Source organism: Saccostrea echinata, unplaced genomic scaffold (assembly GCF_033153115.1).
Source record: "Saccostrea echinata isolate AGI-Se365-2 ecotype Australia unplaced genomic scaffold, CSIRO_AGI_Sech_v1 ptg000034l, whole genome shotgun sequence".
In the NCBI taxonomy this organism is placed as follows: Eukaryota; Metazoa; Mollusca; class Bivalvia; order Ostreida; family Ostreidae; genus Saccostrea; species Saccostrea echinata.
Window position 1 is genome coordinate 6,334,268 of NW_026889783.1, and position 26,086 is coordinate 6,360,353.

The 26,086-nt window shown below is 33.2% G+C and overlaps 1 protein-coding gene across 1 annotated transcript; it reads right to left on the reverse strand.

Annotated features, from left to right (window-relative positions):
* Positions 1–485: 485 nt before the first annotated feature.
* On the reverse strand, positions 486–26,073 carry LOC133199646 (transducin beta-like protein 3). Its single transcript, XM_061335505.1, has 24 exons — positions 25,993–26,073; positions 25,703–25,754; positions 25,134–25,229; positions 21,772–21,819; positions 20,345–20,422; positions 19,764–19,912; positions 18,558–18,728; positions 16,415–16,490; positions 14,785–14,884; positions 13,790–13,992; positions 13,431–13,631; positions 11,886–11,992; positions 11,559–11,757; positions 11,381–11,470; positions 11,173–11,241; positions 10,621–10,691; positions 8,738–8,894; positions 8,409–8,467; positions 5,781–5,884; positions 5,489–5,560; positions 3,674–3,832; positions 3,301–3,394; positions 2,028–2,505; positions 486–1,501 (listed from the first exon to the last, which is right to left on the reverse strand). Exons 1-24 carry the CDS (start codon positions 26,010–26,012, stop codon positions 1,178–1,180), a joined length of 3,177 nt encoding a protein of 1,058 aa, XP_061191489.1. The 5' UTR covers positions 26,013–26,073; the 3' UTR covers positions 486–1,177.
* Between the last annotated feature and the right edge of the window lie 13 nt (positions 26,074–26,086).

A 26,086-nucleotide genomic window follows, 5' to 3' on the forward strand; every position in this document is an offset into this window, starting at 1 on the left:
CATGATTAATCATATTCATATGGAAGCATCCTAAGGTAGTGTAATATTCAGGTTTGTTCAAATCATGACCCCCAGGAATAGGGTGGGGCCACAATGGGCAAATCAAAGTTTTAAATAATATATAAAAGAATCTGTTAATGAAGAACTAGAAAGGCCATAGTTACTCAGGTGAGCATTGTGGCTCAAGGGCCTCTAGTTAGGCCTTACCAAAATTCTCAAATATAATCCAACTGAGGAGTTAGCTCTCTTAATAATGCTTGGCTTATACTTTTAAATTACTAGTAACAGGAATTCAGTATTTACACGGATAATACAGACAAGCAACATCATTTTTTTTTTCTTGAAGCTAACATCTTCTTTAGCCATATATTTCTATTATTTGCTGGGAGATCAAGATACTGGGTAAGTCGTATGTCAGAAGTGTTTCTCTGTTTATCACTCTCTGAGACTGCTGGAGGAAGTCATTGAAAATTAGTAACAAAGGCTTGAGGTACACATGTATTTTTACTTTGAGTGTATACATTAACATAACAAACTTAACAAATTTAATCAACTTCAAGTTGTTTCATTATATGTGTAATATCATGTACAGTAAAAATCCCTCAATACAAACATGGATGTAGCAAAATTACAGATTAAGTGAATATTTCTGAATCCCCAAAATTTTTTTTAAAGAATTCTTTGTAAATTTTACAGTTATAGTGAACTCTGATATAGCAAATTTACGGATTTAGCAAACTGATTTTTTGTCTTGTAGAAGTTAAAAACAATGAAATTTACATCTTTTTAGCAAATTTTTAAGACCTCAAAATTTAAAATACTGAACTGATATTATTTTCATAAATATTTATACCTATACCTATATTCATGTGAAAAGTTTTGTACTCCAGGGTAAGTCTTGAATTTAATACATATTCAGTAGTCATACTTAAAGGAAACATGTATATTGCAAATTTTTTGTAATTTGTTGGTATAAGAAATTATGGACATAGTTAAATAAATTCACAGGACTTTTCTATATATCCAAGTTTTACTGTACATCTTTTTAGAAATGCATAATTCCAAAACAAATATGTACTGGTACATGGATAAAATTTGATACCTGTACCTATAATATTCATAACATACCGTAGTTTAAAAAAAACATTATGGTAAAAATAAAGCCCATTAAGCTCAGTTATCTCCCTTTTTGTTTTAGTAATTTGGACCTTGTGAGTGGTTGTTTTAACTTTTTGGCACTGTTTGTTACAAGTTCAGGTTTCACAGTTTGACTGGTTCTCTGTCCCCTCTCTGGTTTCTTCACATATTTCTGTCTAGTTTCCATCTGTTCCTCTTCGTCACGCTCCACCTGCTGTGACCTCTTCCTACTTGATTTGACCCTCATGGTTTGCTGGACTTCTTTTATTGTTGTGTTCTGTTTTGCACTATTTACCAGTATCTGCTGTGATCTTCTCAACCTCGTGTTGACTTGGAATGTCTCTTGTGCTAAATTACTATCTCCCTAAAAAACATGAAACATTATATAACTTTGAGAGATAAGGATCACAAACCATGGCAAAATAAAATAAACTGCTCTTTTATAAAGGTTCACATACTGTATATGCCCCCTCTCCACTTTTTTCCAAACACAAGTTTTTACAATTGAAAGGTCGCCCCCCCCCACTTTTTGTTGCAGTATAGTCAAAGAAGGGTAATGTAGTAGGGTATGAAAAGGGAAGGGTATGAATAAAATTTGGTATTGAAAGAAGTTGCCCCCCCCCTCCCCGTAATTCGTTATAAATTGTTAATTTCAAATCAAATATACCCCAAAACATACTTTGAACACACAGCTAAATACATTTAGTACATTAATCTGTAATTAGCCACAGATTCCGGCAAAAAAAAAATATAAAAAACACAACCAACTTATAAGTGTACCAACTTATAGGCGAGTATATAAAATTCTTAACTTTAGGTGAATTAATGAAAAAAAAAAATTAATAAATATGTGTACAAAACAAAAAAGATATGTCATAATTAAGTTTCACCTCTGTTGTTTGAATGGATGTAACTGGAGGGACATCCACACTGGATTCAGAAGATTCATTTTCCGAATCGGAGTCACTTGATGAAGCTGTATTTGACTCCACCCTTTTCTGTAATGATGTGCCTGTCACCTGTGACTTCTCCCTTTTCTGTAATGATGTGTCTGTCACCTGTGACTCCTCCCTTTTCTCAGATGTCTTGTCAGTTTCTTGTGGCTCATTCATCAGAGCTGATGGTGTCGTATTCTCAATGTCAGATTCACAACTGTTTGAATCACTAGACTCTTGTTCCTTGATTTTTTTCTCCATGGATTCTCCTTCTGAATCCTCTTCTGAATTTGCTGAATCTGATTTATCACTCTCTAAATCACTCTCTGATGATGATTTATCTCCCCTCTCCTCCTCTGGTATCTTTGCTGACTCTGTAATCAGCATACAATCTTGTCCTTCTGATGTGATATGCTCTAAATCCTCCATTGGCCTACAACAAGAAACACTGATATTCATTTTAAATACCTTATATTCAAGTACCAGTGTATACTTTTCATACCATTTGTATTGACTTGTGTACTGCCTTTGTATTGACTCAAGTACAGACCGTTGCAATGTCTCGAGCACTGGCCATGGTATTGACTTACCCGGTATGTATTGACACTTGTATTGACCGTTGTATTGACTTGAGTACTGATCATGCTATTGACTTGACTGACCATGGTATTGAATTGTGTAGTGACCATGATATTGACTTGAGTACTGACCGTGATACTGACTCGACTGTGCTACATTTATTGACTCAGGTACTGACTGTGATATTGACTCAAGCACTGACCATGGTATTGACTCTTGTACTGACAGTGGTATTGAATCGAGTACTGACCATGGTACTGACTTAGTATTTACCATGGTACTGAAGTATTTACCATGGTACTGACTTGGGTACTGACCATGGTAATGACTTACCATGGTACTGACTCAGTATTTACCATGGTACTGACTTGGGTACTGACCATGGTACTGACTCAGTATTTACCATGATACGAACTCAGTATTTACCATGGAACTGACTTGGGTACTGACCATGGTAATGACTCAGTATTTACTATGGTACTGACCATGGTACTGACTCAGTTTTTACTATGCAACTGACTCAGTATTTACCATGGAACTGACTTGGGTACTGACCTTGGTACTGACTCAGTATTTACTATGGTACTGACTTGGGTACTGATCTTGGTACTGACACAGTATTTACTATGGTATTGACTTGGGTACTGACCTTGCTTTTTCCGTTGCCCTCCTCATACATCCCCAGGTAAACTCGAGGAACATGGCCTGTTGTAATAGGCGGTTCATCCTCTGGAAGTGGCGCTCTGTCAAACAACATTGAGAACTTACAAAGAACTGACAAATAGTACAGCTTTACTGCCTACTGTTGAGTCAATTTATCATATTCAAATGATTGTTTTCAGTATCTATAACTTATATAAATTTTCATATGTGAATTACTTGGCAAAACAAAGTGAAATGACTCCAAAATTTTGGTAAAACTCTCAAAATAAAAATGGAAATCAGAAAATACTTCTTAGCAAAATTCATAATACTATCAGCAGAATTATCATCTTCACCAACTTTAACAAGAATTGAAGTACCTGTGTATGGTATGAGAGCTTCCATGGTAGACTTGATGTTAGAAAACTTGAGGATTTCCTCTGGAGGGTATGTCCTCAGGACTGTATGGAGGACAAACTGAGCCTCATGACAATGTCTGCTGTTTGTATTCCATTCACTGGCAAACCGCAAAACCGAATCTAAAAATAAAGCAAAGTCATATACTGCACTAAAGTGTACATGTATGCAGTACAGTTGAGCACTTTAGATCAAACACTGCATCATACAGTACCGGGTATATAGCGGGGATAGTGCTCAAATTAAAAATCTACAGCAAAAAGAGGGGATAGTGCTCAAATTAAAAATCTACAGCAAAAAGAAGTGTATATATATATATATATATATATATATATATATATATATATATATATATATATATATATATATATATATATATATATATATATAGTTATTATGCTTCATGTCAATTTGTCTCTGTATAATCAATATCCAACTATTTTGCATACTGTTCCAAGGATTTATAAAGTTTAAGCATACTATGCAGAAATAGTGCATGGCTTCTTTTTCTGAAAAAAATCCATTAGTGCCCACACCGGGGATCGAACTCACATTCCTGAGACTGTCAGTCCAACGCACTACCGATTACACCACAGACACCATTATTTAATACATTCTATTACAATGTAAGTAAATGTAGTTTCATATATTTGACAAAATATTTTTTTTCTAAAAAAGTTTCATGTAACTTTTCCCTGTTTACTCAACATTCTTTGAGACTAGGCCCATATCTGCACATTATACCTAACTGCATAAAACATTCAAAACAAAAGGCCCATGGGCCACATCGCTCACCTGAACATAATGGATAGGAAAAAGCACAAATCAATTCAGTATTGAAAAGTTTACAGGTGGGGGGACTTGAATTTTAAACTACCTGAGGATGCTTCCATATCAATATAACAAATGGCTTTGCTGTTCTTGAGCAGCAGATTTTTAAAGATTTTTTCCTATATATTCCTTTGTAAAAATTTGATACCCCATTGTGGCCCCTCCCTACCCCATTGGGTTATCGTTTGAACAAACTTCAATCTACACTACCCGAGGATGCTTCCATATCAATATGTCTAAACATGGCTTTGCTGTTCTTGAGAAAGAGATTTTTTCCTTTATATTCCTATGTAAAACTTTGATCCCTCATTGTGGCCCCATCCTACCCCTAGGGGTCATGATTTGAACAAACTTGAATCTACAATACCTGAGAAAGCTTCCATATCAATATGACTAAACATGGCTTCGCTGTTCTTGAGAAGAAGAATTTTAAAGAAGAATTTTAAACTGCAATGCCAATGTTTTTACAACATTAACACTACTGCAAGATAAGTGTGAAAAAAGTCGTTTCTTGAAAAATTACCATCCAGATAAATGAGTCATTTTTTCAATGAACTATTACGTTTTGTAGTAGAAATCGACCGTCTGGATGCGAAACGCGAATTTCCTGATAAATAAGACAAAATAACGTGGAAAAAAATTGGTTCCCAAAAATATCGTCCGGATTGTGAAGTGTCCGGATAAATGGCGTCCGGATAAACGCAGTCCCACTGTACATATATTTATCATGGACAAACACTGATACAATGCCTTTCAAAATGATACATGGAGAAAAATCATCCACAGAAGATATTTACAGCTGTAAACCACTGTACAGTCTCATTGCAATTTACAGCCATGTACATGAATGAAGATTAACTCTATCATCAAATTTCAAAAATTAAAAATATTTAGAATAAACAGAAGCTCACTGATAATATGCCCTTATCTGGCTTTTCACCCCTTACCTATTTGATCAAGCCTCAGTTTTTGAAGAGTTGTCTCCAGTTCTGTTTTTCCATTAGGATTATAAAGAATTTCTAAAACACAAATTTTAAAATTGAGCATGCTATTTCTCTTTTAATCATCATCATTACGAGAACTTTTAAATGATGTCAGATTTCTTTGGTTTTAAAAAAAAATAACATACACAGTACTGAATAATAAAATGGAAATTATTTTACAAAATGTGCATTGACATGACTGTTGTTTATCATGCACATGAGTTACCTATTATGACCTGATAGTTTTTGTGTTTACCTTTAATAATACTGAGAACTCTAAAGGGTTGTTCTAGGGTGATCGCCAGACCTATAGCCTTCAAGTACTTCTTCTGATGGAGCAAATTACTCAACTCTTGCTCTCTACAAAAAAGAAGTGTTCATGTAAATGTATATCAGAGTTTTTAGAGCCATTAATTCCATAGAGGACTTCTAAGACATATACAGTAAAACTTGTCTAATCCAGATATTGTGTATTTCAAAATCTTGCCTAGTATGATGTAAATTTTTCGCTCTTTCAGTAAATTCATTTTTTAAACGTTGTTTAATCTGGAATGTTGCCTAATCCACCAATTTCTTAAAAAGCAGTGGTGTCCAGAATAGACAAGTTTGACTGCAGTATGTGTCACTAACAAAGGATAAAATAGACAAGTTTGATTGTAGTATGTGACACTAACAAAGGATAAAATAGACAAGTTTGATTGTAGTATGTGACACTAACAATGGATAAAATAGACAAGTTTGATTGTAGTATGTGACACTAACAAAGGATAAAATAGACAAGTTTGACTGTAGTATGGGACACTAACAAAGGATAAAATAGACAAGTTTGACTGTAGTATGTGACACTAACAAAGGATAAAATAGACAAGTTTGACTGTAGTATGGGACACTAACAATGGATAAAATAGACAAGTTTGACTGTAGTATGTGACACTAACAATGGATAAAATAGACAAGTTTGATTGCAGTATGTGACACCAACAAAGGATAAAATAGACAAGTTCGACTGTAGTATGGGACACTAACAATGGATAAAATAGACAAGTTTGACTGTAGTATGTCACACTAACAAAGGATAAAATAGACAAGTTTGATTGTAGTATGTGACACTAACAAAGGATAAAATAGACAAGTTTGATTGTAGTATGTGACACTGACTTAAGGATAAAATAGACAAGTTTGATTGTAGTATGTCACACTAACAAAGGATAAAATAGACAAGTTTGACTGTAGTATGTGACACTAACAAAGGATAAAATAGACAAGTTTGACTGTAGTATGTGACACTAACAAAGGATAAAATAGACAAGTTTGACTGTAGTATGTGACACTGACTTAAGGATAAAATAGACAAGTTTGATTGTAGTATGTGACACTAACAATGGATAAAATAGACAAGTTTGACTGTAGTATGTGACACTAACAATGGATAAAATAGACAAGTTTGACTGTAGTATGTGACACTAACAAAGGATAAAATAGACAAGTTTGACTGTAGTATGTGACACTAACAAAGGATAAAATAGACAAGTTTGATTGTAGTATGTGACACTAACAAAGGATAAAATAGACAAGTTTGACTGTAGTATGTGACACTAACAAAGGATAAAATAGACAAGTTTGGCTGTAGTATGTGACACTAACAAAGGATAAAATAGACAAGTTTGATTGCAGTATGTGACACTAACAAAGGATAAAATAGACAAGTTTGATTGTAGTATGTGACACTAACAATGGATAAAATAGACAAGTTTGACTGTAGTATGTCACACTAACAAAGGATAAAATAGACAAGTTTGATTGTAGTATGTGACACTAACAATGGATAAAATAGACAAGTTTGACTGTAGTATGGGACACTAACAAAGGATAAAATAGACAAGTTTGACTGTAGTATGGGACACTAACAATGGATAAAATAGACAAGTTTGACTGTAGTATGTGACACTAACAATGGATAAAATAGACAAGTTTGATTGCAGTATATGACACCAACAAAGGATAAAATAGATAAGTTCGATTGTAGTATGTGACACTAACAAAGGATAAAATAGACAGACAAGTTTAGTTTGATTGTAGTATGTGACACTAACAATGGACAAAATAGACAAGTTTGACTGTAGTATGTGACACTAACAAAGGATAAAATAGACAAGTTTGACTGTAGTATGTGACACTAACTTGAGTATAAAATTTAGACAATTTTGACTGTAGCATGTGACACTAACAAAGGATAAAATAGACAAGTTTGATTGTATATGTGACACTAACAAAGGATAAAATAGACAAGTTTGATTGTAGTATGTGACACTAACAAAGGATAAAATAGACAAGTTTGATTGTAGTATGTGACACTAACAATGGATAAAATAGACAAGTTTGATTGTAGTATGGGACACTAACAAAGGATAAAATAGACAAGTTTGACTCTAGTATGGGACACTAACAAAGGATAAAATAGACAAGTTTGACTGTAGTATGGGACACTAACAAAGGATAAAAAGACAAGTTTGACTGTAGTATGTGACACTAACAAAGGATAAAATAGACAAGTTTGACTATGTGACACTAACTTAAGTATAAAATTTAGACAATTTTGACTGTAGTATGTAACACTAACAAAGAATAAAATAGACAAGTTTGATTGTAGTATGTGACACTAACAAAGGATAAAATAGACAAGTTTGACTGTAGTATGTGACACTAACACAGGATAAAATAGACAAGTTTGATTGCAGTATGTGAAACTAACAAAGGATAAAATAGACAAGTTTGATTGTAGTATATGACACTAACAAAGGATAAAATAGACAAGTTTGATTGTAGTATGTCACACTAACAAAGGATAAAATAGACAAGTTTGACTGTGGTATGTGACACTAACTTAAGTATAAATTCCTCTCTCTCTGTTTGTTTCTTCTGCACCTCTTCTCCAGTTACATCCTAAAAGTTAATGAAATAGTGTATTATAATCAGATTTAAAGACCAAATGTTATCTGCTAGAAACTTTTTTTTTCAAATTTCTAAGCCAAAGAAATGTTTTTGCTCTGAATAATTAAATATTCAGCCACAAAAATGCTGACAGATTCATGTCTAAAGTACATTGTATTAATATTGTGACTTGTTTTTGCTAGGAAAACTAAATGTCACATCATCAAAAATGAGGAGTCTCAAATATTGATTATGTGACACTTCTCTCGACTGTGCACTTACTTTCCATAGTATAATACTGGAGTCCGCTCCCCCTGTTACTACGTGATCCTCCTCTTTATTGACAGTAATGGACCAGATTTTATCCTCATGTTCATCCATTGTTGAGACACAGGTACTGGTTTTTATCACCCAGATCTTCATAAGGCCATCAGAGCCACTGAAAGACAAGGTACAAAATCACAATCTCAAAACATGGTACAAAATCAGAATCTCAAAACAAGGTACAAAATCAAAGGAAAATGTCTCAAAACAAGGTACAAAATCATAGGGAAACATCTCAAAACAAGGTACAAAATCAAAGGAAAACTTCTCAAAACAAGGTACAAAATCAAAGGAAAACTTCTCAAAACAAGGTACAAAATCAAAGGAAAACTTCTCAAAACAAGGTACAAAATCAAAGGAAAACTTCTCAAAACAAGGTACAAAATCATAAGGAAACATCTCAAAACAAGGTACAAAAACAGAATCTCAAGACAAGGTACTAAATCAGAAACTCAAAACAAGGTACAAAATCAGAATCTCAAGACAAGGTACAAAATCATAGGGAAACATCTCAAGACAAGGTACAAAATCAGAATCTCAAAACAAGGTACAAAATCAGAATCTCAAAACAAGGTACAAAATCATAGGGAAACATCTCAAACCAAGGTACAAAATCAGAATCTCAAAACAAGGTACAAAATCAGAAACTCAAAACAAGGTACAAAATCAGAATCTCAAAACAAGGTACAAAATCAGAATCTCAAATCAAGGTACAAAATCAGAAACTCAAAACAAGGTACAAAATCATAGGGAAACATCTCAAACCAAGGTACAAAATCAGAATCTCAAAACAAGGTACAAAATCAGAATCTCAAAACAAGGTACAAAATCATAGGGAAACATCTCAAACCAAGGTACAAAATCAGAATCTCAAAACAAGGTACAAAATCAGAAACTCAAAACAAGGTACAAAATCAGAAACTCAAAACAAGGTACAAAATCAGAATCTCAAATCAAGGTACAAATTCAGAATCTCAAATCAAGGTACAAATTCAGAATCTCAAATCAAGGTACAAAATCAGAATCTCAAATCAAGGTACAAATTCAGAATCTCAAATCAAGGTACAAATTCAGAATCTCAAATCAAGGTACAAAATCAGAATCTCAAATCAAGGTACAAATTCAGAATCTCAAATCAAGGTACAAAATCAGAATCTCAAATCAAGGTACAAATTCAGAATCTCAAATCAAGGTACAAAATCAGAATCTCAAATCAAGGTACAAATTCAGAATCTCAAATCAAGGTACAAAATCAGAATCTCAAATCAAGGTACAAAATCAGAATCTCAAATCAAGGTACAAAATCAGAATCTCAAATCAAGGTACAAAATCAGAATCTCAAATCAAGGTACAAAATCAGAATCTCAAATCAAGGTACAAAATCAGAATCTCAAATCAAGGTACAAAATCAGAATCTCAAATCAAGGTACAAAATCAGAATCTCAAATCAAGGTACAAATTCAGAATCTCAAATCAAGGTACAAAATCAGAATCTCAAATCAAGGTACAAATTCAGAATCTCAAATCAAGGTACAAAATCAGAATCTCAAAACAAGGTATAAAATCAGAAACTCAAAACAAGGTACAAAATCAGAAACTCAAAACAAGGTACAAAATCAGAATCTCAAATCAAGGTACAAATTCAAAGGAAAATGTCTCAAAAGATAAAGAACATTAAGTTTTTAGTTTATGATTTTCTGCTTCCTGGTTTTTTTCTTTAATATATAGTTTTAGAAATCATTAATATTATTATGACTAAGTTTTACTGCACGATTTTCATTAGAAGTTAATCCACTTTTAACAAATCTAGACTTCATTAAGGACACAGTCTCTAGACTTACCAAGAGAGAAGTTGCATTCCTCTGTTGATGAAGGTCACTCTCAGCACTGCACTGTCGTGTCCTTCAAAGGTCTAAAATAACAAGTTAACAACTCTCACTTTTGCTGGCTACACTAAACATTGATATAAACTGACAGATGACTGAAAAAAAACACTGATCTAGTTTACATGTACAATGTATACTGCACATACTGTAGATTGGCAAATAATCACGATGGTTTTAATTTCACTATGTTTGCGATTTATCAATTTTCCGCGAAAATAAACCCATCGTGAATGCTTTTATTAGTTTTTAAAACATTTAAATGCTTATATAAAATTTAAATTAATTTCTTGCAGCTTGAAATTAAAACCATCACGACTGGTACTTTTTCAGAAATCATGAAATTCTAACACTGGAATTAAAACGACTTACAGTAGTTTCTCTTCTATAATATTTGCTAGAAAATCTGAATTACGGTTTATACATGTAAGTACAAGTATCTCCATTTTTTGTTTAAATAATGTCAGACAAAGTTTAAGTAAATGATAATTTTATCTAATTTGATCTCACCTTAACACATTCTAAGCCCTGTATAGACCAGATTTTAATGGTTCCATCTCCTGAAGAAGTGGCAATGCACTAAAACAAACAAAAAAGTAAGAACATTAAAAGTATCAGGTTAAACAGTCAAACATTTAGCTTTATTCTCTTGACAATAACTTACAAAGATTTACAAAAATTATTAAAGATACATTTGGAAATTGATTAAATTCTTTACCTGGTCTACAGGTGAAAACTGGACACACCAAATTCCTCTTTTGTGGCCTCTCATTACGCCGACTAGAGCAAAGGATTCAGCATCCCACAGCTGTAAAAAAAACCAAAGTTACACACAGTTACAATACAAAGGAAAACTACAGAATTCAAGATGGAGTAGAATTAAAAGATGATCTAACCTTGGCTGTTCTGTCATGTGACCCTGTTGCTATGTATCTGTCGTTAGGGGACACCACCACACAGTTTATATCTTTTTCATGGACTCTTTCTGTATGAGTACACCTCAGATCAGTACAGGACCCCTCCAGTGACTGGGGCAGCTTCCATTTCTTCAGGGTAAAATCTTGTCCTCCACTTACGATCCAGCCAGCTGATACACTGCCAGTACAAGAATATATACTGAATGAACAATGATTCAGTGTTGTATACAGCAGGATTACCAAAGTTAAGATTACCTAAAGCTTTTCACCAGAGTTATTACCATTGAACAATTTTTGTTAACAAACCTTGCCATTGCTACAGTGCTCACAATATGTGTGTGACCATGGCCCACCCCAATACAGGTGACATGTCCGGATTCTGGGTCAAATCTCCACACCCTCACTGTATTATCCTGTAAGAAAAAAATGGAGATCCTGTCCACAAAACCTCTGATATGAATTTCTATCCATTTAGAACTAGAAAACTGACCAATCAGCAAGGGCCCACCCGAGGGGTAGAAATATAAGGGTGCAGCTTATAGAATGAGAATTTTAATTGATTACAAAAATTAAAAAATATACGAAGAAGAATATGCAATAACAACTGTATTTATCAAATTTCAAGATAATTCATAAATATCCAACAACCTGTAAAGAGTATCCCTGTATTTACATAAGGCAGTAAAAAACATCATATCTATAATAACTCAATTAAATGTATATTTAAACAAGAACAAAGCATGTGTTTTATAAAATGCCAGCCTTCAGTGAATGCAAATATCACCCAGGCTTGACCTTAACTTCAAAACAAACATCAGTTGCAGACAAAGGTTAATTTATCTTAAAGTGACAAATAAAGATAAGCCTGGAAAATTTTCTGCCCCAGACAAGATAATTAATCCCAGGGGATTAATTGTACTGCTCTCACATCCTTTTCTTCCAAGTTTACAATAAAAACTTTTGCAGTAATGATAGAATGAGTTTATTATTGGACTACCTGTTGAAATTAATAGCATTCTTGAATTTACATACGGCAGCAAAAAAAAAAAGAATGAATAAATAAATTTAAAAAAAAATCTTTATGTATATCTTGTTTTTAGAATTTAATAAAATCATAACTCATTGTGTATTTTACCAAAATAAAGTATGAACATTATTTAAATCCACATTTCAGAGAATGTAAATCATTCAGAATTGACCTTAACTTCAAAACAAACTTCATTTGCAGGTGCTAATTAATCTCAATTTGACAGAAACAGATAATGCTTTGGATTTTCTTCAAGAGGAAAGTTAATTAATCCCATGGGACTAGTTGCAGCTTTCACAGTTTACAATAGGAACATTCTCAGCAGTTATCTCTCTTTGCCCTGGCATTCATTCTAATGTAAAGTTAAGGAATCTACCCCACCACCCCAGCTCCAAAGTGGATGACATAGAGAACCAAACTTAGCATCAAAATACGTCTTACTGCCTCTTCAACCAACATACCAAATTTGAACTTAATTGGTCAACTACAAAAAAAGTTATTGGAAAAAAACAGAAAATTTGTGGATGGAAGAATGACAGACGGACAGACAGACAGACAGACGGACAGATAGACAGACGGACAGACAGACAGAGTGATTACTATAGGGCGCCCGCAAATCCTTGCGGGGCCCTAATTATCCACTGATTTTTTAATGCCCCAAAACCAAAAAGCACCTTACCTTTATGATGTAACTGTAAATACTTTGATATCTACATATAAATCACTTTAAACTGACTGCTTTTTATCAAGTAATTATAATTTACAGTATTCTGGTGCAGTGACATCAATTAATGATGTTTTCTAAGATGTGGTACTTTTCCTACCTTGGAACATGTCGCCAGCAAGTTTTTCTTCTTGTTGACAGTGACTCCCAATATGATGTCCGTGTGCCCTGAACAAAGCTGACAATTCCAGGAGGAAATCTCAAACACCTTCAAGTGCTCGCTGTTTGTGGCCACTGCCAGGTGAGTATCCTTTGCTCCTAAAAACTGGACATCCAATACCTGGTCTGTGTTACCACAAAACTGAAAATTAAAAACACCTCTCAGTTTACTAACATGTTTCTGGAGTTGACATATTTACATGCTCCTATTTTGAAAGAGTAGAAAAGGCGTAACATAAAATAAGTAATTTAAAATTTGGGGGAAGAGTTTTCACATTCCGTCTAAAAATTCAAACAGACCTGTTTCTTGACAGACAGATCCTCCAGGCTACACAATGTGATATTGTTGTCAAAAGTAACTACGGCAACACTCTGTAATGCATCACTGTACAGTGCCTGAGTAATGTTCTGATCATCCTGGTCATTGTTCACAGCTCGACCAATCAGTTCCTTCCTTACATGTACACACTTGGATTTTTCAATATTCCAAACTCGCAAAGTCCCTGAATAATCGTAAATATCTAACTACAGTAAAACTTTTATACAGAACTCATTTATAAGGAAGTCTCAGTTATAGGTGACTTTTCACTATATTTTATTACAGATATAAAGAATCTTGATTATAAAGAAGTAAAATTTTGAAGTTCCAATGACTTTCTTATAAGCGTTTTTAACTGCATCTAAGTATTTTTATTTAGAAGTTCCTGTTTATTTGAGAATATTTACATTTTTAATTGTTTTCTCTGTAATAACTCTAAAAGTTAGGTGAGTTGATTTCTTGATAATTAAATCAGAATGTAAATTTCACCAAGTGAAAGGTTAGGAGACTAATATGCATGTCAATCTTGTGCGGCTGTCTTTGTGTTTGACGTTAGTGGGCGGGGACTATTGAAATAAACATGGGAGGTCTCATGTATTTTAAATCTATTAGAAAACATTTTTTTTAATTTATAAATACAATTTTATTTCCCAAAGAAATATAAATATAAGGAATCACTGTTTAGTTTGTTGGGTATTCCAGGGACATCAACGATAGTTGGAAACGTGGGATAATTTATGCATAAAAGGCTTCACCCATTATGCAAACTATCCCACGTTTCCAACTATCGTTGATGTCCTGGCATACCCAACAAACTAGACAGCGATTCCTTGAATAGTTGAAAAAAGAGATGATTCTGAACAAATTTCTCTGCTCCAACCTAAAACACCTGTAAATGTGACACTATACAGAAGAGGTCTTTTTTTTTTTAAAATAAATCAAGAGAAAAAATTGAAAATCTTTCTGAGAATCTGACCTTTACTGCCAGCTGTTATAATGTGTGGAACTCCTGAGTCGGTGACTTCAAGGTCAGGGAATTCCCGGTCTGGGGGCAGCAAGATTACTGCCTCAACACTCTACAATAAACATGATGCTGATAGGTAACACTAAATCCAATCAACATTTTGACAAAATTTTTAAAAAACTCCAATAAAAATTACAAAAACAATAAGAATGCTGCTGACATTAATTAAAACACTCGTTATTATATAATAGTTAAAAGCCCCATCCCCACATCAGTGCAGGCACTCTCCAACAAAAATGATGTTAACATCAAAAAACATGCTACTGACATATTAAAACACTCTCCAATTAGAATAATGCTCACACAAAACACTCTATAATAAACATCAACAGACAACAGACACAATGCTTATATGATAACATTCTCCAATAAATATTTTGCTTTCATTAAATTTCCAGTGAACATTATGCTGTCATCAAATTAGTCCAATAAGCATAATGCTATTGTAATAAACCTACCTCAAACACAACAGAAATTATACATGTATAAACCTACCTCAAACATAACAGAAATTATTAGGGACGTCAACGAATATTCGAACATTCGAATATTCATTCGATGAGTTGATATTCGAATATGAATTTAACATTCGAATATTCGGTGTTTTTCAGATTTCACAAAAAGGGATTACTATGATTGATAACTTTTCATAAGAACAGTGCTGGGAATATCCCTTTTTTATTTACTAGAAATAAAATTTTAGCGCCATATTTCTTTCATTACTTTCTTATCTTATAGATGTAGCATATCTACTAAATTAATTCATTTTGAGTTAGGTATAAAAGAATACAAGAAATCTTAATGTATGATACAACTTACTTTCATTATATTTAATACTTTAATACAATCATATCGAGAATGACATTCATCGTAAACTGTCTAAAAAAGTAAAGAGAGTACTACATGTAATCAAAATAAATTCCATTGATCATTAATTTATATGTTTGGTAGAATTAGTTTGCTGGGCTAAATTGTTGAATAAATGTGTCATTTACTTCATTATCTCGGGCTGTGCATACTCCTAAATTTTAAAATCTTTATCGGAAAATTAATTAATTAATGACCTACAAAATTATCTATGGGTATGTTTGGTTATATTTTCAAAACACTGTATGAGAGATTATGATCATATCTTTTATTAGGCAGATAATTGTAATTAATAACACGTGTTAAAATCATATATCAAACAGACTCAAAAACCTGTTATAAAAGTAATTTGATGCATATGTAAAATAAACAAGTTTTTTTATATCATTTTATCGAATATTCGAATATATTCGAATACTTTCATTGAATATTCGAATATGAATTTTTGACAAAATTGACATCCCTAGAAATTCTACATGTATAAACCTACCTCAAACACAGCAGAAATTCTACATGTATAAACCCACCTCAAACATAACAGAAATTATACATGTATAAACCTACCTCAAACATAACAGAAATTCTACATGTATAAACCTACCTCAAACATAACAGAAATTCTACATGTATAAACCTACCTCAAATATATTAACAGAAATTCTACATGTATAAACCTACCTCAAACACAGCAGAAATTCTACATGTATAAACCTACCTCAAACACAGGTATAGCCTTGATGACTTTCAGTTCCTCTAAATTCCAAACAGAAATAATGCGATCCCTGCCTCCACTGTGGAAATAATAGATTACTATGTCAGCACCAAACTACATACACGTTATAAAATTAAGGAATGAATTTAATAGCTGCCCAAGTTACACTGTATAACCTACGTTGGGTCAGTTTTCGCTTTATAAAATGTGAAGTAGTTTTTAAAAAAGTGTAAACTGTTCCATCCCAGGTTATATAAATATAACTTTGGTAGATTTGGTATATTAATTCCTTATAATTTAATTTTCTATCATTTAATGTAAAAATAAGACAATTTTTTCCCTCAAGATTGCCTTCAAATTGAGCAAATGTTTAACATAAAGCAGATTGATACGTCCTTAGTGGACATCATTGTGACGTAAGCAACACAGGCTACAGGATATAAACAATTTTTTTCTATCCAATTAATTGGTGTGATACAACCTGAAGTAAATCAAAGGTGCTTGGACACAGATTTGAAGTTAATATTTTCTCAAGTTTTCAGTATAATATCATGACTTATATGTTGCTATAGCATTTCAAACGGAAATAAAATAAAAAACTTATTTTATCTGGAAATTGTTGAAACTACAAAATTCAGGACGCGTTTGATTGATACATCCTAGCACTTTTATAAAGCAAACTTTATCCTTAATACTTAAGAAAAGTAAAAATTTTGTTGTGCATTAATGAAAAATATTAAACTATAATCCAGAAAATAAAGAGCAGAAATGTGAGAAAGCAAAACCAACTCACTAGTTTTGTCAGTCCGTGCTCAGTGATGTGTGCAGAGTTTAACAAATTGAACACACCCGTGAAAATTAAACTGTTTTTGTAAACAGGAAACTAGCTCTGTTATTGTTAATGTTTATGCTTGACTGGGTGTGTTCAATTTGTTAAACTCTGCACACATCACTGAGCACGGACTGACAATACTGGTGAGTTGGTTTTGCTTTCTTACATTTCTACTCTGAATTTTCTGGATTATAATTTGAATATATTTCATTAATACACAACAAAAATTTCACTTTTCTTAAGTATTAAGGATAAAGTTTGCTTTATAAAAGTGCTAGGATGTATCAATCAAATGCATCCCAAAATTTGTAGTTTCAATAATTTCCAGATAAAATAAGTTTTTTATTTTATTTTCGTTTGAAATGCTATAGCAACATATAAGTCAGGATATTATACCGAAAACTTGAGAAAATATTAACTTCAAATCTGTGTCCAAGCACCTTTAAATTAAGAGCCATTATAAATTCTCTAGCTTTTGTTCACTGCACTTTTTTTTACATTTGTTGCATTACCACAAAATGTAATTTCCTCATGTTATCCAAAATAAAAATTTCTTGCATAAAGTGGTTCCATCTGGTGAGAAGTAAATATTACATGTACATAGTGGTGCCACCTGGTGAGAAGTAAATATTACCTGTACATTGTGGTGCCACCTGGTAAGAAGTAAATATTACCTGTACATTGTGGTATCACTTGGTGAGAAGTAAATATTACCTGTACATTGTGGTTCCATCTGGTAAGAAGTAAATATTACTTGTACATAGTGGTGCCACCTGGTGCGAAGTAAATATTACCTGTACATTGTGGTGCCACCTGGTGAGAAGTAAATATTACCTGTACATAGTGGTTCCATCTGGTAAGAAGTAAATATTACTTGTACATAGTGGTGCCACCTGGTGAGAAGTAAATATTACCTGTACATTGTGGTGCCACCTGGTGAGAAGTAAATATTACCTGTAAATAGTGGTGCCACCTGGTGAGAAGTAAATATTACCTGTACATAGTGGTGCCACCTAGTGAGAAGTAAATATTACATGTACATAGTGGTACCATCTGGTAAGAAGTAAATATTACCTGTAAATAGTGGTGCCACCTAGTGAGAAGTAAATATTACATGTACATAGTGGTGCCACCTGGTGAGAAGTAAATATTACCTGTATATTGTGGTGTCACCTGGTGAGAAGTAAATATTACCTGTACATTGTGGTGCCACCTGGTGAGAAGTAAATATTACCTGTAAATAGTGGTGCCACCTGGTGAGAAGTAAATATTACCTGTACATAGTGGTACCACATGGTGAGAAGTAAATATTACCTGTACATTGTGGTTCCATCTGGTGAGAAGACCATGCTTGTGACAACACTGAAGTGGGCCTCCACAGTCACCAGACATTTGCTTGTCCTTAGATCCCAAACCTTGACCTTGTAATCATCAGCAGCAGAAAACAGCTGTAGTTTTTCATTGTCTGGGTGAAATTTCACCATGCTGGTCAAGACAGGAATTACATGTTAACACTGTAAACCCAATCTTTGCTTGTTTACTTATTTTGATAATACTCTTCATTAACAATCATTGACCATTACACCCTGTGGTGTCTAGGACAGTATTGCTGTTTCCATAACATGGTTGTTTTCTTGGATAGGGTTGTGAGCCCTATCCCCGAAACCCAACCTTTGAGGACCAGTGGATCACATTTTGTCTGGTCTCTACCTGTCAACCTGTCTGGCAAGGGTGACTCCTGCCAGCATAGTTCTCTGGGTCACTGAGACACACAAGTCCTTCACCACATCAAAATAACTTCACCACATCAAGATAATGATCCCTAAAGGGACTCTTTTTTAATCTTGTACATTTATTCATTTTCCTCTTTTTCAAAAAACCTGACCATACACAGGATATTTTAATTTAATTTGTAAGTTAACAGTTGATAGTTTTAAGATGTGAGTGCTTTTTCAATATCAACAATTGAAGTTTTCCAATCAGATGCCCAATGGGCCTGAACTGTCACATGAATATCATATAGCATACTTTTCTGTACATAGTCCCTACACATACATATACAATCCTTAAAGAGCATTCAAACTTTTCATATCAAACTTTAGAAAACAATTTCATAGTTACATTCTGTGTAATAATGTGACACTGAACACCCTATTCATTCATCTAGCATGTAAATGAAAATACTACCATAAAAAATTGTAATTTGTCGAATTCTAATAATTTCTATGGATAAATTTTTAAACAAACACAGAAAACTTTGATTTTGAGATACATGTAGAAATTGCTTAAATAAGTTTTGTTGAACATTTTTGTATATATCAAGGCCGTGTTCAAGATCGTAGCAGCTAGTCTAGCTGTTATGTTAGAGATCTAGGATGTTTTGAACACACTGTATGAATTAATGCTCATCATGGCTAGGCTAGCAAATTGTACAAGATTTTAGCCACTAGGATATTGAACACAGCCCAGGTGAAGAGTTATCTATAAAAAAAAGGGACTACAGTGTCTGTGACCTCTCACCTTATGACCCCAGTATGACCTTTGAGGTTGTGTGTACAGTATTGCTTGTCAATGTCCCACAGTTTAATGGTAGTGTCAGAGCTTCCTGTTGCTAACAAGGTGGAGGACATGTCAAAGTCCATTGCCAGGACAGCGGATATATGAATAGCCTGAAAAATAAGTACACAATTAGAAACAAATGCCATAAGTCACCATAACAATGGACAGGTGCTCTATCACTCTGCTTTAAGTATATCTGCAAGCGACTGTAATGATAAATTGATCCTGTCTCAATGCTACAATCCTCCCATTCAATGCTTTGGAATATTTTATGGGTCACCTTATCCTAGCCATGTTTAGACCTAGATTTTAACCCTCTCTTCCCTGAACGCGATCTCATATTGACAGTAAAACCTACAGCTACCTGAGAGGCACAGAAGAGAAAAATCATAATCTATTTTTAACACTGCCAAATCTTAATCATCTATTTATTGCACGAATCTTTATAAGAAGATGTTTTTATTCAGACTATCTTTTAACAAAAAAATCTAATAATTTAAAAGTTCTTATAAGGTTTATGACCTTCAAGCTTGTGTACTGACCTTCCATGACCTGACCAGGACCTGATCTTTCCAGTTCCACTGTCTCAAAACCAGGTGTTTTGTGGCTACAACTATATACTGAAAGTGGAGCACAGAGCTGTTTATACTATATACTGAAAGTGGACACAGAGCTGTTTAAATACTTTAGTATCCAAATGAGATAATATGACACTTAAAAGAAAACAGCATTCAGATAACACTCACAGAGTGAAGTTAAAATAATGTGCATCATTTCAAATAACCAATGTTAATTAAACACGGTATGAATATTGTGAAACATAAAAAATAAATTACCAATAATTATTAGGGATGTCAAATCAGTCAATATTTGATAATCGGTTACTCCGATTTTCCGATTGAGTACCCGGGTACTCAGAAAAAGTGTATACATGTAAAAGTTTGTTGATTTCATTGAGACCTGTTTAAAATGCATGTGCATAAACATCAAGCCCAACGAAAACGATTTTTGGTACTTAATTTATGTATCAAACAACCACAAAAGACATGATCAACTAATACACAAATAAATACTAATGCTTTACAGTTCTTGTTTAGGAAGACAATTTAATCAACGGAAGAGAAGGACACAACTTTGTAATGATTAGACTAGCAAAAAAGAATATATTTGGGAATGGACGTTGTTGTGATCACGAGTCGTATATATTATTACATTTCCAAATGTTTTCTCTGTGATAACTTTAAAGATAAGTACGTTGATTTCTCAATATTAACAACTTCACCCGTTCTGCATAAATTATCCCATGTTTCCAATTGCACTGCCGTTGATGCCCTGGCATACCCAACAAACTAGACAGTGATTCCCTAAATATATGTTTCCCCTGTACAAGATAAATTTACAATGCACAACTGACTTTTAACATTTTTTTTTAAATCTTCGGTTTCTTTTAAATATTTCTTTGCTTTTGAATTCATTTGGTAGAGGTATGTCTGCTATGTATGTCTGATTTTGCTACCGTAAGCTAATTAAATAATCTAAGGATAATTAATATATCATAATTAAACGATGTTCATTGAAAACAAATAATTAAAGCTATCCAAAAATTAGAGTCACAAAAGGTGAAAACATCTGTGTATGGTGTCCAGTGATTGGTCCTGGTAATTACTGTATATACATGTACACAGCCACAGGCAATAACGGGTATTAACTGGTGTAGGTGACGTTAATTACTGTGAAGACATGGACGGTGCATTTTTAAATCACATTTTTTGAAAAGTTTTTAATAAATATATGCACTTTGAAATATGAAAAAATATACATCCATTAATAACCACATACCGATTTTGGTATTCGATACTCGGACGTTCGATCGAGTACCCAGTTAACTGGGTACTCGTTGACATCCCTATTAATTATGTAAATACAAGTTAAGAAGTATACATTGGTTTAGTATCTACAGAATGATTACCTCATTATTTGGAGATAGACAGAAATGGGTTATTTCTTCATCTTCTTCCTGATATAAAAAAAAAGCCAATGGGCCTCAACACTCACCCGAGTCACTTTGGCCCTGCTGTTCTAGTCAGTGGATTATTTTTCAAAAATTCCTTCTTTAGGCCAGGTAAAATTAATCTTTAGATTCTCATCCCCGCCCGCCCCTCTCAAAGTGCCCCGCCCCGTTGTTTTTTATTTTGCTTTTTCGGTGCCAAACGTATTATTTTCATGTATTTTTATTCAGCAAGAATCTGGGTCAAAATTTAAGAGTTATCTCCCGTCTGTATTAAAAGTCGCGTGGCGCTATTTATAGCAAAAAAAACTATGTGAAGAATGGAGAAATATCGGCAATAAAAGCAGTTTAAATATGTAAGGAAAAGATAATTTGTCAGTAATGAGAAGGCAGAAAAGCAAAAATAACATATAAACACATCTAGATACCATCACTGGCATGGGCAAGTTTTTAAAGAGATTTTAACCAAGTAAAAACAGACAAAGAAAATGACACATGGTCAAGTTTTAAATAACGATCTCCAGATGTATGTGATTTTGCATTTAAAAAAAAACATCGTCCAAAGACTTTAGAGAATAATAGTGCTAAGGAAACGTTAAATCTTAAAACTGTTCAGGCCTAGGCTTTTCAGTAGAATATTTTACAGATTTAAACAATCCTGTTTTGCAAATTTGATATATTTAATGTCGAACATGTCAAGTCTCAAGAACGATTGAGTGTATGAGGACAGTGGAAATCTGTGATATCTGTATACCACACAGAACAGAAGGAGTTGTTGGTAAAACTATAAGGTATTTGGGGAAAGGCCGATGAGAAAACATGCATATGCAATTTATTAGGATCAGCACCTCATTTTGTTTGGCGTGTGCTGTATCTGTGTACTTGATTATTTGTTAATAAAACTATAAATATTTTAATTTTCTATAACAAGAATCTTCTGTAGATATTAAAAGAATATGAAAACAATAAAATCTATTCATATTGGCATTAACATAATGTAAAAATCAAGTGTACGAATGTGTTGTTGATACTTTCATTTATAAAAAATAAAAAATAAAATCCGCCCACCCGCCCCAATGTTTCAGCAAATTAGGATGAGAATCTAAATTTTAAATTTATATGGCCTTAATTTCAAAATATTGTTGACTTTATAATGTGGACCTATTGTTTAATCAAGGTTGAATCCACACAACATGGAATGCTTCAATATCAATTATCTCTTTTGATATATTTTACTTGTAAAGCACTTTATAGAGGACTCAAATTAATAGAGTGCTATATAAATTTTATACAATCATGTATTACAATTACAATCAATACGATTGATATGGCCTTGCTGTTCTGGAGAAGATTTTTTCCTGTGCAAAGCATAGTAAAATTTGAACCTCTGATTTTGGCCCAACCCTAACCCTAGGGCTCATAATTCAAAAAAAAAAGATCCTGCAAAATTTAGGTATGTTTTGCTTCTTAATATTTGCCACTCTCTTAAAGATTTATTCCTATATACTTTATTGTAAACTCTGATCCCCTATTGTAGTCTAAATCTATTCTCGATGGACCTGATCTGAACAAACTCTATCCCCAGGGGTCATGATATGAACATATTTGAATATACAGCAGAGTTTTTGAAATAAAAAAATATTCACTGGTCAAGCGGATCAGTGATTTAGTGAAATTCACTGGCCTACACAAATATTCACTGGTCCATCAGCATACATATTGAGATACTTAAAAAAAAAAAATCAAAAACCTGAGAAATTGTTTTAATTCCAGTTAGGCCTTAAAAAATTATGTGTGTTTACTGTAACATTCCAAAAAAATCAAGGGGTTGGTAGGTCAGAGATTTTTTTATTTACTTATTTTTTTTTTTTTTTGGTTAATCAATGAGAGAGTCAAACATCCCAGGACTGAATTAACCAGGTGGTGTGATATTTACAGTGGACACCATGCATGGCTGTCTAGGGTAGAAAACAAACATCTAAATGTTGTGGGGGAAATGCTTGATGTAACAATAATCATTACTCTGTATATTTAAGGGAAATGATGATTAGGTTGACATACGTTATATCCGAATAAAGCTAGTTGGACAATTAACATTTTTTGTATAATTTGAATCACCTGACTGAATTAACAAACACAGATATGGCGGGGGTAATTTGAATGGGTCTGATTTTCTTTTACCAAATTAATTAGGCCCCAGCGCCGCCATTTTGTGAAAAACTAACTGTCCTAAAAGCAATTGAGTTTATTCTATCATACACTCAGATTCAATTGTTTTGACGATCTCACAAATAAACTTAACATCCACAGGTTAACATGGTTAAGAGGTTAAAATTCCGGAAAGGTCAAAATTTTTTTTACAGGTCGCTCGGACCGATTACATGAAGACAATTACTGGACTTTTGAAATATTTACCGGTTTTGCTGGTGGGACCAGTGGATTTCAAAAACTCTGATACAGTACCTGAGGATGCTTCCAAATTAACATGACTAACCATGGCTTTGCTGTTCTTGAGAAGAAGATTTTAAAAGTTTTTTTCCTATATACAATGTATTCCTATGTAAACTCCGATTGCCCATTGTCACCCCACCCACTTATATGTTTCAACTTTTCTGGCCTAGTGATTCTTAAGAAGAAGATTTTCAAAGATTTTTTCCTATATATTCTTATGTAAAACTTTGATCAACTATTGTGGGACCACCCTATCCCTGGAAGTCATGATTTGAACAAACTTGAAACTAAACTATGTAATGAAACTTTCACATGAATTTCAATTTTTTTGGCTCAGTCGTTTTTGAGAAGACGACTTTTGAAAGGTATGTGCCATTTAATTTTAACTAATTCTTAGATATTTCCCATAAGTGTGGCCCTTCATTTGAACAAACCTGAATCCTCTTTGCCAAAGGAATCATAATGCTTTTATGGCAAGTTTGGTTGAAATTTGCCCAATAGTTCTTGAGAAAAAGTTGAAAATGTGAAAAGTTTACAGGCGGATGACAGACTGTGAGGCAGACGCTGGTAAAAATGTGATCAGAAAAGCTCACTTTAGCTTTAAGCTCCAGTGAACCAAAAATTTGTATAATTCATTTTTCCATATACAGTACTATGTCCAAGATACTATTGTCTATCTGTTGCATAATAGATGTCTGTAAATTTAATAACTGCATGTTTTACATGTTTTAATCAGTTTGTTGGATTTCGGGTGTGCCATGACAACCACTGACAAATGCCAGCTGAAACTGAGAAAGCTTCATCAAATGAACTATCATAACAAAAGATATGCTAAAAATATTTTAAATCATAGTTTTTATTGCTCAACAAACCTGAGATAATGTGAATTTGGTTTGGCCTGATTCTACCTCCAATATGTGAATCTTGTTCCCACATCCACAAAACATGTATGTGCCATTGTTAGAAATCTGAATTCATAATCATGCAGATAATTATTATGTAGGGCGCATGTGCAGGCAACATTTTTTTATTTAAGGAATGAATTTAATAGCTATCCATTTTATACGGTATAAACTGGGTTGGGGGCAGTTTACGCTTTATAAACCGCCAAGCAGTTTATAAAAAAGCGTAAAATGTTCCAACCCAGTTTATATACCGTATAAATTGGATAGCTTTTAAATTCATTCTTTATAATTTAATTTTCATTCATTTGGTGTCAGAAAAAAAGATGATTGCATGTCCTTAAAAAATGACTACAATTTGTTCAAAATTTGAATTTAACGTCAGGCGGATCGATATGTTTTTAAGCAAGTCATTGTGACGTTGGCAACCCATTTTATATGGTACAAAGTAAATTTTTTATCCAATCAAATACAGCGTTACAACCAGAATTAAATTATTCTCTAATTAGTCGAGTCTGCTATGAATATATATTACTTACATAAATTTTTCCTCCTGTGAAAAATGGCTCATGCTTTGTTTCTACAGCAAAACTGCAAATTAAAAAAACAGTTTGAAAATTCAATGGACATATTCCCTATGCAAAACACCAACAAATACCAACAATTGTGAGCTTAAACACATCTGAAAGGATAATATACAGGTATGAGCACATACATGTGCACTATGCATCTATGCATTGTCAACACTATCTTAAAACAATCAATGGGCTGTTTGTGAATCTTCAATTTGAAAAGTTCGGTTTTAGATAAATTACAAAAAATAGTTTACTTTTCTTTCAGCTGTGTCATAGTTTTAGTTGTTGTCACTTGATGAACATCATGATTATGGTAAACACGTGCACCGGAAGTTTCCAAACATACTC

What these genes read in the sequence shown, in the direction of transcription:
- LOC133199646 (XM_061335505.1), bottom strand. Translation starts at nt 26,012, where the DNA reads ATGACACAGCTGAAAGAAAA. An exon ending in TGCTGGCGACATGTTCCAAG is followed by an intron (nt 11,993 to 13,430) that starts GTAGGAAAAGTA and finishes TTTTTCTTACAG; the next exon opens with GATAATACAGTGAGGGTGTG. An exon ending in GGAATGCAACTTCTCTCTTG is followed by an intron (nt 8,895 to 10,620) that starts GTAAGTCTAGAG and finishes CTTGTCTTTCAG; the next exon opens with TGGCTCTGATGGCCTTATGA.